At 33.8% G+C, this 15,042-nt stretch overlaps 1 protein-coding gene and 1 pseudogene across 1 annotated transcript in view; both read left to right on the forward strand.

The window, feature by feature from the left end:
- Window positions 1-7,116, forward strand: part of LOC128173853 (transient receptor potential cation channel subfamily M member-like 2) — a 72,486-nt gene extending 65,370 nt beyond the window's left edge. Inside the window, exons 15-16 of the mRNA XM_052839537.1 lie at window positions 6,427-6,575; window positions 7,067-7,116. Of these exons, the coding sequence (XP_052695497.1) occupies window positions 6,427-6,575; window positions 7,067-7,116 (199 nt within the window). The remainder of the gene's footprint in view (window positions 1-6,426; window positions 6,576-7,066) is intronic.
- Window positions 7,117-11,640: 4,524 nt separating this feature from the next.
- On the forward strand, window positions 11,641-14,102 carry LOC128173855 (uncharacterized; annotated as a pseudogene).
- Window positions 14,103-15,042: the final 940 nt, after the last annotated feature.

The following is a 15,042-nucleotide window of genomic DNA, read 5'->3' on the forward strand; positions in this document are numbered from 1 at the left end:
GGAGGTCTTCCGTCCGATTTTTAAAAGGTAAATCACGTCATCGACTTTAATTTTCGAAAACAAAACATGATATGGAAATAGGAGTGAAGTACTAATGCTTACCTGTAATGCTTTTTATAAGTTCTCTTACGTTGCTTTTTTAAATACTTGCATTTCTTTCAATTGAAATAGACAAGAATAAACTTTTTTACCTCTGGCCCCTAATATCCCTAGTTAGGTAACGCATGAGAAAATCATTATATTGTAAGGATATATAAACGTATTATACCTAAAGTCTGTCCCAAGATATTTTTGCCACACATTCTCTTAAATTATTTGATATTTGTAAATATCTCTTGATTCAGACGATGTTCATTCGATAGTATGAAAAAATCCCAAGATTTCCCTTTTGAAACGCCCCCTCTAGCTTGTCAGGTTTTAATACACGGCTAAAAAAAGAACGTCTACGGGGATTTTGCATTGCATCAGCCATTATAAAGCCCGGATGATAACTTTAAAAAATTGTGCTAGATATTCCGAAAGACTTCCGAATTGAAGAAAGATGTAAACATTCCCCATTATAAATATCCGTAGGAAATCTGTTTTCGATCCTGTGAATGTTTACGAAGGAAAAATGGTAATTTGTAAATGAAGTTTGACCCCTAAAAACGTTATTACCTAATTACGTAACACATGTTAAAATCAATAGATTTCTTGGATACATAACAGTTGAGATCGACACAAAATTTTAAATTTTGTTTAATTCATGTGATTTTGAATGACAACAGTTGTGAATGGAATTGGAGATCATTGTGGAGAATAAGCAGGTATTGAAAATAATTAATGCACATGATCATGCACATGACAAATAAAGTGTCTTACACATGTAAATCTTAATGTTAAAGCTGCTTGGTCCGATTTTCAATAAAATAATTGTACGCTTTTAAACGATGGTTATGCTAAGTATCTGTGCAATAATATACGTTGCAGTACATGTAGTTTTCCCTGTCAATTAAGCCATATTTCAATGAAAAAATTATGTACATGTTGAAACTCGTTGAATCCGGATGTTGTTTATTACGGCATGCTGCCCAATCCGGCGACATTATTCAGCCCCTTGACATTTTCCCATCATTTTTGTTTAAAAAAAATTTGTGCAATCCGGATCCTATCTATTCTGTTAACTGGCGCAATGAAAAAGCCTACTGCATATTATTAGTGAGAGTTATCTCCCGTAGTCCGTCCACTTATCGATCGATCGGCCTTCTGCGAGATATTGACCAATTTTTCTGTCGTTGTTATTGATTTAAACAACTGTTAATATAGATCCAAAGAAGCAACTTTTTTCAGTTAATACCGTAAAGTCTTGTTATGAATTGCAATTGAATAATTAGATTATAGTTCACCCAATTTTTTTCAGGCCGTGATTCAGGATACTGCGGGAGTAAGACTGCCGATATCGTTTGTTATCCCCGTTGCATGGCTACACGTACAGAGTTGCATATTATTCTGTCAAAATGCTCAATTTTTTTTTTATATAAAATTCTCATTTATATTAATATTTATCTATTGTTTCCCTGCATCAAAACAGTTCTCGCCATCAGGTATTTCAGCCACCTGTTGACTTGTTAATGTTTTGTTTAACAATTTACGGTTAAGCATGCACTTTTCAGGTAAATTGGATGTTTAAAAGATTATCAATAACGACGATTTAATTCAAGGATTTCCATCGTATGTATTCCGTTATGGATTTATTGTTTGAAAAAAAATATCTAAAATGAAAATTTGTACCGTAAATAAGATCGATGAAATCTAATATAATTCAGAACAATTGAACATTTTGCAAGAATACACGATCAGGACCTACTGCATTAAATACTAAAATTAATTTGCAACAATATCCTCTAAACCGGATGTTGCCTAATCCGGCCATTTTTTTTTTCAGAACCACCCTCCGCCGGATTAGACAAGTTTTGTTGTGTATTCGCAAAATAATCGACATAAAAGGGTTTTGCGTTATTTCGCCGCGTGTTTAAACTGGCCCCTTACGTCGAAGCTAGTATGATTGTATTACGACTTTGACATCTGTTTTTTTTTATATAATCTATTATAACATATAAAATATACAGCATGACTATTTAAACAAAAATAAAGCAGTGTACATTTGTTCATTAATAGTTTTGATGTTTACGTTGTTTATAATCATTGCAAAACATGCAGGGTGAATAAACTCAATCATTCGGAGGATGAAACCCAACGGTTTCCTTTTTTAAACATTCCAATGATGTATTTTGGGGGGTTTTGTATGCCCCAAATTTATTTTTATTTACTTTGAATATTTCTAACGTTGAAAGGAGAGCACTTCCGTTTAAATACGTCTATAAATTTGTAAGATTATTCATTAGGTTTGCAAGGAAAATTATTTAATACTGTAATGGCCGACAAATCGGAACATGCAGCTTGAAGAAATTTCTCAACTTATTATACCTCGAAACGTTATTTCAAATCAGGCACCAAACAATGAAGGGAAATGGAAATATTCGGCGGATCGAAATGTTAAAATATTCTTATGATAAAAATTGGTATTTATGGCAAACAGATTAATCATTTTTTATCTCTTAAAGATATAATCGCACCTGTGTTTTGTATCCATCTCTTTTAAACTCTTTGTAGCCAAATCTGTCAAAATTCGTGGTCGTTTCACCCTCTTGTTGCAACCCCAAACCCCGCTGAAATGTTCACAATCGATGCGCTGATGAACGAAAGACTCGACTAGAAAAACTTGCTGCATGGGCCGTCTAACATTGTTAATTTTAATGTGAATTCAGAAACTTTTACATTTCAAAAAGTGTCATTTTTTGTTAAGTTACAGGAACATTGTCATTCATGCACATAAAATTTGTACAAATTAAGTTATAAGTTATTCAACCAGTGTTTGAAATTTGAGACCGTTCTTGAAATATTTGGGAAAGAAATTTTAGGGTCATCCTTTCATCTTCTTATCGGGCCCGTGTAACAAATTTGAGCCATTTCCGAATAAATGTGTACACAAAATCGTTAATAAAAGAATGCAGGTAACGGGAGCTTTTAACACGGGAGCAGGGAGTGCTTTAAAACTCATATTTACATGTATTAATTTACCTTGTCAAATTATCAGTCATAGGCATTAGATAACTGATATTGCCTGATTGGCGAATTTGATTTGCCTATTGACTCCATGACATCTACAATTTCGCTTAGTTAAACGTACACATTTTAAAAAAATTGTATATATAATAAGCATGTACTCCAATCAGGTGTTGTACTTTACAGAACGTTTTTTACGCGATCGCCGAGCGCTTCTTTTTGGGGAAGAACAGTCCTAATCAGACAGCAAATACATAATACAGCATACAAACGTTTTTATTAATATAATTATATATAATTTATGAATAAACTATTTAAGTGTGCTTGAATATGCAAATTTTAAAGCCAATTCGATTTGTATTAGACAATTAATCTACTAAGTCTAGTGTTCGCTACTCGATCTTCAACTGTCCGAATACAGTCAAAACTTTTACAATGAATGTACATGTACATTACATTTTTAAAACTCACATATTCTTTCAGAATCAAAAAAAATTAATTTATAAATGAATAAAATCAGCATTGAGTTTGCTTTTTAATGAATCTGACTACCACTGAGAAGAGGTTATACCAATATTGTGACCCTTATTATTTTACGGCCTGAATGTAAATAAAATCTCAACTTGTTTAAAAATGGTTTGTTTTATCGTGCCCGTACCTACCGCAAGCATGTAACATTGGACTTCTTAAGCTGCCTTATCTCGAACGCTTTTTAAATATATTTCAACTTTTACTTACTACATCCTGCTTAACTCTCTCTCTCTCTCTCTCTCTCTCTCTCTCTCTCATAACTCATAAAAATTCTAATATTTTGTTAGCCAAATGAAGTATCACATTATCATAGATATGTGAATATCGCCTATATTTTGTTGAAATTGGTAGTGTAATGCATTTAATTCTCAACAGCAAAATGTCACAAACGGACACAAGTGAATTTATTTACATTTCAAATCGTACGACTGTAAAACGTACAATTGTATTATATTCATTGATGGCAGCTTTTTTTTGTTTCCCTTTATTATACGAACTATGATTTAAATCAATGGTTTGATGCATCGTTAACCAATAGAATTGGAAATGAAAATAACAACGAATCAATGGGCATTGGAATGTGTGATAACGTATAAACACGAGAAGCATGTGTCCTACAGTGAATCGGCTGTCCACTAGCGCGGCATCTCCTCGGCCCGTGTTATGAAAATGTACACTCAACGTGGTGGGTTTGAACTGTTAACGTTTGCAGTTTGATAACTGAATTTTATTTTCCAACAATAAAACTGTTTCATGACATAGACAAGAACACAAAGAACGCCTTTTTTCAATGACAGCCATACTATCTATTTTTTTTTTAATTACGAGAGCAAAACAGCAATACTTCGTAGGTAATAATATAGTCTTTTTTTTATTTACTCTTTAATATCGTTAAAATCTGAATTCATTGTGTTTGCAGCTACATAAATAAACCCGTGTGTGCATTACAACAATGCGTATATCTTGTGTATTGGATAACGGCAGACCGCTCGCTTGTCCAGCCGCGACCTATTTTCTCGGCCACGGGCAAGGATCGGATACGTATAATTGTTTACATACATGAAGCTCGGAATACAGCTAGCAAGATTTTAAATGCGACTCAAATACATTGCATAGAAGCAATTCTTATACACATAATATATTTCCCTAGAAAAGAATTAAACTGTTTAAACACTTTCCGAATGCATGCTAGTACACTGTCTATGGTATTAGGTAAAGGTATAATCTTTTTTATTTACTATTAAAATCATTAAAATCGGAAGTTTTGTGTTTGCAGCTACATAAAAAAAACCCATGTGTGCATTACAGCAAGACGCAAATCTTGTGTATTAGATAACGGCAGACCGCTCGCTAGTCCATTCGTGACCTATTTCCTCGGCTGCGGCAAGGGATCGGATACGTAATTGTTAACATACACAGTTCGGTATACAGCTAGATTTTAAATGCGACTCAAATGCATTGCATAGAAACAGTTCTTTTATCCATAATGTGTTTCACTAGAAAATAACTAAAATGTTTAAACACTTTCCGTGTGTAAACCGGTACCCTTTATGTCAGTTATACGCACAAATACCCCGTTTATTTGCCAAATAAAACACAAATACATGGTAACAAGTCTGGCTTTTTACACTCATATTACGCAATACCCGAACAAAATATTATTGTAACGACATTAATAAGATCATAATGAACAACTTTTGCCGCGACAGCCATATCGAAATCTTAACCGCTTTTGAGTTATAAAGTGAAAACTTTGAAGGGTTCTAGGTCCTTAATTTGAGGGGCCAGCCCCTTTTTCTAGGAGTCAAACAAAAGATCTTGTAAATATAAATTTTTGTTCTTCTATATGTCTTAACAAAATATTTGTGAGAAAAAAGATAATCTAAGAAAACCAAGCAAAATCACAACGCTTTTTTCATCTCATTTTTTGAGCCCTACCGAGCTTTAGCGCCTTTTGTGCCTGAAATTTATTAATGCCTTATTACATATCTACAATCTTTTGTCTATCATTCCTGAAATTTTGAACTTAATATCTTTTATAGTTTTTGATAACTCTCTTGGACAAGCCGACACTCTGAAAATCAAGAAAACGTCGATATTTCAAAAACGGAAATGACGTCATCAACCAAAAAAATTTCCGATCAAGTTTAAACTAATGTCAATAAGATCTGCAAATTTTATTAAAATCGATCAAACAGTTTTCGAGTAATCGCTGACACAAAATCGGTAAGAAAAAAAAAGGAGAAGAATGAGAAAAAAAAACCGAAGAAAACGATAAGGTCTTCCGTTGGAAACGGAAGACCTTAATAATAATAGGGAAAAAGAAACAAAGCAAAAACAATAAGGTCTTCCGTTGGAAACGGAAGACCTTAATAATAGAGGAAAAGAAACAAAGCAAAAACAATAAGGTCTTCCGTTTCCAACGGAAGACCTTAATAATAGAGGAAAAGAAACAAAGCAAAAACAATAAGGTCTTCCGTTTCCAACGGAAGACCTTAATAATAATAGAGGAAAAGAATCAAAGCAATAACAATAAGGTCTTCCGTTGGAAACGGAAGACCTTAATAATAGTGAAACAGAAAGAAGGTCTTCCGTTGGAAACGGAAGACCTTAATAACGGTACAATATTCCAAATATTTCTTGACGTTATGCGTAAGGCTCTTTTAACAAAGTTTGCATAAATGCATTAAGTACAATTGTAACTGAATGAAAATATATATGTCTAATCTATGTCTGCAAACACTTAATGAGGGGTTTTGATCATCGTTGAATTTAATTATATAATTTTAGCTACACTTTTGAAAGAGTACAGACAGATTCGGGAAAACATTGGCACTTTCAGTATTACACAGCGCTTAATGACTACCAGCGTCGGATCCCATCCCCTTTATCCATTTTTATACGTTTTGAACAGTTATTTCGGTGGTTGAAAGGTAGAGGTAAGTACGCTTATCTCAATATTTGTGAAACGTGTCAGTAAATTTCACAAGGAAGAGTTTAAATTTCCGATAGAATTCTCAAATAAAGCAAATGGGCATATTAAGGTCAAGATCTAGAAAATGAAAGGTGTTTACAGGTTCGAAAAATTTAAGAAATAAATTCTTTTAATGATGCTGCATAATAAGAACTTTGTTTGATAGGGTGTACCAGAGCTTAAATTTTTGTTAAACACAATAACAAATTATGTTTTAAACTGTCATTTTAAATTAAATATGAAAGAATTGATGTACTAATTTCGTAATTTTGTCCATTGTTGACTGACAAAATATATCTAGAATGCCTACAGTCTTCCCAAAAACGGAATTAAACAAGCTATTGACTGCCTTTTTCAAATGGTGTAAAATTAAATATAGGTATCGGGATTACTTTTCCGTTGATTAAAAAAAGAATGTCAAGAAATTGTTTAATTTTCTACATTATTCCTTTAAAGCCGTTAAGTACGGGAAACAGATTCTTCAAATCAATTATGTGAAGTCATAATGGTTTTAGCACCAAAAAGACACTCTGGAATAATTTTCTAGATCTTGACCTTAAGGAAAGTGTCTTCTTTTTTATCAAACATTCTCATTATAAGAAATTTATGATATTTTGACACAGTAAAACAAATCATATAACCAAATGGTTCTATCAGTTTAATGAAATTTGACCTTCTCGTTTTCGCATTTCGCGTTTCTGATTTTCCGCGAAGCAGTTTATAAAAAAGCGTTAACAGTTCTAAATTATGTTATTCTCGTATAATATAGGTAGAAATTAAATTTATTCCTTATAATTTCATTTTCTACTTGTTATATTATACGATATATGTGAATTTGTTTAGCCAATAAAATGAGGCGTTACAATCAGAATTAAATTATTCGTTGAGGATTTAATTTCGTTATTTTCGTTGGCAGTCTAAATCAACCAAATTTTATCCATGACGAGTTTTTAACTCAAGTTGAATGAATACAAAGAGTTAACGATATGACGACATTAATTACCATCGAAATCTTATTTTTTTAAAAAGCAACGTAATTTTGATCTAAAGAAAAAATGTGTTTTTACAGTATATAGTCCCTGTTAGATTCTAAACATTGACTACATTTTCTATCCCAAGTTGTATGGTATTAAATAAGAAAGAAAGATATACCATTTTAACTTCCTTTCATCTTGTTTTAATGGACAAATAATCATATTTACGTTTGACAGGTCAAAAAGCAGAAAAGACTCCTTTCTTAAAGAAAGCTTCATATGAGATATCTCATAAATGTTTTAAATACACAAAACCTTATTTTGATCCACTTAGGTTCCTGCAGGAATAAAAATGCAATCAATGCCCGCAATGAGCATAACAAAGATAAAGAAAATGAGGAAGAAGAAGAAAAAAGAAAGAAAATAACAACTATTCAAAAGAATTTTCAGAAAATAATTGCTGTAAGAAATTTCAAAAAGAAATGAATAATATATATATATATATGTTGAATATATATATATTAAAAATGTGTGTGTGTGTGTGTGTGTGTGTGTGTGTGTGTGTGTGTGTGTGTGTGTGTGTGTGTGTGTGTGTGTGTACTAAAATTGATACTTACGAGTGAGGTTGAAGCATTATTTTTTCTAAATGTATATCGTTGTGAAAGTGTATGTAGTATAAGAATTGTAAACATGCATATTTTTGAAAAATATCCTATAACTATTTATTGGCTATGAGTACGATATCCAATTATTTGTCGCCTAAGACAGCAACTATTTCAAAAAGCTAAGACGAGGGAAATAGTTGCAGTCGGGGGGGGGGGGGGGGGGGATAAACTGGCTATCGTCCGAATTGTCAGTAAATATGTATTTTATCATACCGAAGAAAACTATATTTGTCCGCGATGCAAACTTTCTTGATGATAAGCAAAGTAGAGTTTTCGAATTAAATGTAGCGATCGAATTTCGTCATAGATGATTCGAACTTGAATAGGAGGGAAATCGAATGCCGCCGGCGAATAGTTTCTTAGACTATTAACCATGGGTAGTCAGCACAGAAACTATTTCACGTTTAGATAGAATGGCATGTATATTTGCTGTAATTGTACATAGAAAATATTCATTAGTTATAATAAATTGTTCTATGTAAATACTCATTTTTTTTGGACGTTGCACACTTTTATTTGTTTTACTTTTTTTTGAAAAGTTTGCTTTTGGAAATGAAATAAAGTTGCTAAACATACGTGCTTAGTAAATGTTGAATAGAGTTTTGCAATTTGATTTGTTCTATCATTGTCTTGTCCTTATTTATCTTATTGTAACAGGGGTATTTGTTGTGTGTCAAAGAATCAAACGAACGCCTGTTCGGGTTCTGTGCTTCTGGTCCTGAAATGTACCCACACTAAATTCTGCTGACCCTGCACTATCTTTGAAAGTTTTTCAGACTATCTTATGTACTCCACTCACTGTCTTGAAAAACTACTCCATTAAACTATCTAAGAATTCAACCCAGGTTTTCATATATTGACGCATGGAACCAGATATCCTAATGCGGTAATTTGGTTTACTGGTACCTATCATAGCATTGTAAAACATGCAATACAACAGTAACAGTATAAAAATTCATAAAAAACCAGATTATGTTAAAAAAAATAAACAAAAAAATAAGGAAATTTACTACGTCTTAACTAGTCCACGGTTGTTCTAGAAAAAAATGATTCTAGAAGGAAATAACCCAACCCGCTCGCACTTATAATTTCCGACTAATTGTTACTGAAATAAATGCGCATATCCACGATAAGCTTCAAGATGCAATAATGTTTATTATTGTATAATTTTAACAGATTTTAATTTTAAGGCATTTATTGAAACTTTATCTTCTTCATTGACAAAGTGATATGAAACGAGTCTGAAGATTAATCTAAGTAGTAAGGGGTATAGTCTGTGGGCTCTGGGGGCAACGATGTCATTATGGTCAAGGTCAATGGCATTTCCCCCAATTGGTCAAGGACGGTCGATAATGACGTCATATAGACACACCCCAAAAGGTCAAGGTCAATGACAGTTGCAAAAATGGCCAAGAAGAGTCGTCAATGACGTCATATGGACACACCTACAAATGTCAAGGTCAATGACAGTCCCAAAATTGCTCAAGGACAGTCGTCATGTCAAGGTCCCGACCCCAAATAAGTCAAGATCAAGGTCACAAACAAGGGCAAACCATCTTAGGTCAAAACAGTCTAAGGGCAACAATGATGACAGTATAAGGTCAATATCAGTTTTTGGGCATATACAGTAATCAAATATGTCTAGGTCTAATCTTTTTTTTTTTGCCTGTAATTCTAACAAAATGATAATTTATTTAAACGGTGTTTAAGGCAACTTTCGTTGTTTTATAGAAGATGTCACATTACAAATGGATGATTGTAGACTGGTGCGCTTTACATGCAGTCAAGCGCCAGGAACATATTAGGATAGAAAGCGACTGGTTTATTAGTAAATCGGAATGTTTGAAAAGTTGCAAGGAAAAAATGAAAGGGGGTTACGATATCGTAGATTGTTGGGTCTCGAATGATTTCTTTGTTAAACGGAAACATTACAAATGATGTCACAAATAGTATTTAAACAGACAAAGGTAGTGGGAAAATCATCATACTCTCATTACATCTATACAAAGATGGATGGTCAAATGTTTAAGGGGCAGCTGCTGATAGAAGAATGTGCCAACGGGTGTAAAGGGTTTTTTAAAAGAAAAGTTACAAAAGAAAATATGGGTCTTTGTACCTGGTCTCTTTGCAATTACACTCATAGTCTCTCTGTGTATTGTTATCAGTGTTTGGCATGAGAAACAGAAAAAACATCAAATGGATTGCATACTGAGACCTAACGTCAACTCAGATAGCCATTTAACCTGTCTACAACGAGATTACCGCGCGAAAATGTGTCAGCAATGCTGTTCAGATCGATATAAGACGGTTTCATAACGGGATTCCGAGGAAAGAAGGAATCTCTCTGAGTCACATGCAGTGGCAATACCTGAAAAAAATTTGCAGACTACGTAGACGAATCTATTTTATATATATACAATAATTATTGATTCATATTTTACTGTGACATTACGTGAACAAACTTAAAAGAAATTGGTATATAAGACATCGTGTGTTATATTCAAAAAACCAGTATGGCTTGTCAGTATAAATGGTGAGTTGCTATCTTTTACAGCGACGAAAAAGAAGACATTTCGTTAGAGAGTTGGTGGTTTGACTCTAAAACGGACTGTAAAAAGGATTTTGACCAAAGAATTTTAAAACGGTTACAGTCTGCCCGATTCCTTTGGATCCAGAGAGTACATTATTAGGAGAAGAGAGATTCTCTTTTAAAACAGTATGAGCAAGTATTCTGAGAGTATTGCATAAGCAATTCACGTCCCCTACCGGTTTGTGGAAGTTGTAAAAACAATGCACTGTTATGCAAAATATCGAACCCGAACATTAAAAAATTGGAATATAAAAAATTAATTTTCTCGAAAAATATGTCAACCAGACGCTACAAAAGTGTTAACTTGATCTGTAGTTTGACATTTTGAAGCTGTTCAGCAAATTTCATATAATTTCTCAAACGCATAAACAAAAAAGTGTGGAAAACTGAAGTGGGACAGACAGACAGACGGACGGATTGATGGACGCAGAGGAAAGGTATAGTTCCCTCCGGTGAAAACCGGTAGGGGACGCATAAAACTGAGATTTTCAGACGAAGTTACGATAATTTAAATTCCTTATGAGGATAGAAAGGGAGATTGGACGACAATGGCTCTGGACGGATGCCGCCAAAATTATTAATCAAATCCTTGTTAATTATTTGGAAACTGTGTATTCTAAATTGAATTCTATTCCTATGAAGAAAAATAATAATATACTTGCTTTAAAGAGTCAACCCGCAATCAAGGATGAACGATAAATCGACCGTTAAACAATACTAGTATACAAGTAAGTTGATTTTAAAACATTTCCAATATTTTGAGGTGATCTTAAAATAAGAGGCATTGTCCTACTAGCTGTGATGGAGCAAAAATACCAAGATACGCAACAAGGTTAAGGACGCCCATACGAATAAAAGAATTAATTGTTTTTGTGTCACTGTAAAGAAAATTAATTGCTTAATCTAAAAAGTGCTGGGAGCAAATATAGCAGTACCAGCAACATGCTTAATTTTTGCATTGATCGTTCAAGTTTTGGAAATTTTGTCGATAACTGGGTCAATTCACGTTTCAAAACATGTTTTCTTTCAAGCCACACCTTGCTTCTTGCGTCCAGCATTTTTTACAATCACTGGTATTTGGTCTTAATATATGGTCTTATGCAAATGAGCCATTTTACAAACGCACTGATGATCAGGATCAAGGGCAGATAATCTTACGTTGTGAAGCGCGGAAAATTTAAATATTTACATCGTTGACGTTGATTATTCCTTCTCTGCACATTTCATTAACCTTCTGAACCTTTCAATTCGTAAACTACACAGGAATATTACCCATTCATTATTTTTTGTTTAGTTTAAACAGAATGGAGTGATGAATTCCTCAATGCACCAGAACAGATAACCACTTGCGCGGATCTAAGGTCAGGGGTGGAGCTGGTTTTCTAAATGTCTTTCCCATATAACCTCAGATAAATTTAATGTCTAGATAACAGGTTTAAGACTCTGTTGAATAGGAAATAAGAAGCCAGGTCCCACATTTACAGGCACTTACATGTAACATCGTATTTGAAATGGGGGATGGGGCAGATTCATAAAAAAAATCATGACAAGCAAAAAAAAATCGATTTCTTTACATACTCTCAAAACAGTTACATGTAGGGGGCAACGCCATTATTAATTATTGTATTCTATACGTAAATTTAAGAAACAAACAAACAAAGAAAAAGTGGGGGACCAGGCCCACCTTGCCCCCACCTTATGCTACGTGCCTGCCACCTATGTATTTAACATTGCTTTGAAGTCAGTGTGTCAGTGCTTATCAATATAAAATAATCTTGCTTATAAGAGTATCTCTAACATAAAGTCGGATAATTTTTTTCATCATATCAAGATACACAATTCTTCAGTAGGTCTTTTAAAGATACACTGAACCTCATATTTGTCTACATTTTTATAAATAATTGAATAAAATTCTCATTTAAAAAACAAGTGCATATGATATCAAATGAATACAAAATAAAGGAAACAAAATATATTTTTTTAAAAAGCAAAATTTCAAAATTCTCAATTGTAAATTTCTTTAAACAGCTTTAATTTTGTTTTTAATAATATCTTAACACATATTAATATACTAGTGCATGATGACGAGCACTTTCTTATCCATCATTTTTATGCATTATCAATTTAATTTTTTTTTGAAATGTGTAGGTAGGGGTGACAGGGTAACCTCACGACTTAAAACCACAAGAATCGATCCACAAAACCCATATCCCCAGGTGGTAGCAGAAGAGAGAGAGAGAGAGAGAGAGAGAGAGAGAGAGAGAGAGAGAGAGAGAGAGAGAGAGAGAGAGAAACTAGTGTGATAGTAAATATTCAATTTCTTTTGATTCAGAATTATTATTTAATCAATCGAAAAATTTAAACAGCGATCGGTTTACCAAATCGAAATTAGGAAAAAGATGAAAACATGAATAATGGGCGGAGCTAACGTCATGAAAGGTCACGTGATATACATGAACCGATATCTATGGGAGGCCCTAACCTAATTGCGTATTATCAAAGCAAACGTTACAATATTGGTCAAGAAAATTCAGACTTCCTCCGTTGTCAGACATGTATTTGCCTCCAATATTATAACCGACGAAATGAAACAGCAGATTAAAGCTGAAACAAGCATTATTGACGGAAATAGAAAACTGCTCAGTATCATTCTGCGTAGGGGACCATATGCGTTCAGGGGGTTTTGTTGGCACTCATGAAAGCAAATCAAGCAGACTTGTCCAAGCTGCTCATAGCCAGTGGTGATACAGTTTGCAAGTACGAACAGAAGTTAGCCTTAGCCAGGTCATTGATTCTAAACACAACAGAGAAATGTTTTTTCGAGAAACCTGAAAATACTTTTCTAGAACGACACTTTTTTTTCGACCAAATAGGGGGTCACAGTTCGAATCCCTTTTGCAAGATATTAATCACTATTTGCAAAGCAATGGTGATAGTAAAGAAATGAGGTGGCACATTAGCAGAACTGTTTACGTTTCTCTAAACCCAGGTACGCAACAATAAACATAAGGCATTTTTGGAAACCGGAATATGCCGTAGAACATCTATCGACAAGGAAAGATGTGACACTGAACAACCAGAACCTTAATCGATTGCTTCAGGTCATTAAACAGGTTAGAGAATGTGTCCCCTAATTAAATCAGATAGAGTTGTGTGCCTTCAGCGAGTCTCACCAAAATCAATTGGGCATGTTAAGTTGTACAGAGTGCACTCCATTAAATATGAACAGAAAGAAATATCAAGTCAGTGACTTGTCAGAGTGAGTGGTTTCCTAAAATGAATATGCAGTATGTACTGTGTTTACATCATTTTCATAAAGAAAAAAAAGCACCTAAAGAAGGTTGTGTTTGAGTGATAGATTGTTTGGATTAATCAGTAAGGCACGGAATGGCAAGGCATACGGACTATTTAAGAAAGCTTTCCTACTCTCCCGGAAATCCGGGAGCATTTGCAGGTCCCGAGAAACTCTAACAAGATGGGAAGCATAAGATTTGAAGAATGAGAATCAGACAGTTTTTAAACAATGAAGATCCCTACAGTTTGTTAAAACCTATTCGTCGGTCATTTCCTCGATCAAAGGTCATTGTGAACACTATAGACTCCATGTGGGACGTGCATTTAGCCGATGTTAGTAACATTTCGTCCGAAAATTATGCTTATAAATTTTTGTTAGTTTTGATAGATATATTCAGTCGCTTTTTGTACATTGTACCTTTGAAAAATAAGCAGCATCAGAACGTCACAAATGGTCTTAAATCGGTTTTTCATAGTGGACGAAAACCGGATGCTCGCAGAACAGATAAGGGGAGCGAATTCAAAAATCGTTGGGTGTAAGACTTTTAAAAAAAGGGCGTCCATTACATATACACCCAGAACAAAACGAAAGCAAACTATGTAGAAAGAGTCATCCGTACCACGAAAAATATGAGGTATCGTTATTTTCTCAAGAACAGAATCTATCGTTATGTCGATGTTTTACAAGATTTAGTGACGAGTTATAACCAGAGACCTCACAGAGGAAAACGAGCACATGCAACTGTCACCAAGAAAAATGCAGATGAAGTGTACTCATTTCCTATCTCAGTACGAAGGAGAAATAAAATCCTATTCTGAACAAAAATAAATTGGATAAACCAAATAAATCGTTAATTAAAAAGAAAAGAACTAAGCCAATTTTTAAGTAAAAGATAGGAGATGACGTAC

This window comes from Crassostrea angulata, chromosome 2 (assembly GCF_025612915.1).
Source record: "Crassostrea angulata isolate pt1a10 chromosome 2, ASM2561291v2, whole genome shotgun sequence".
NCBI lineage: Eukaryota > Metazoa > Mollusca > Bivalvia > Ostreida > Ostreidae > Magallana > Magallana angulata.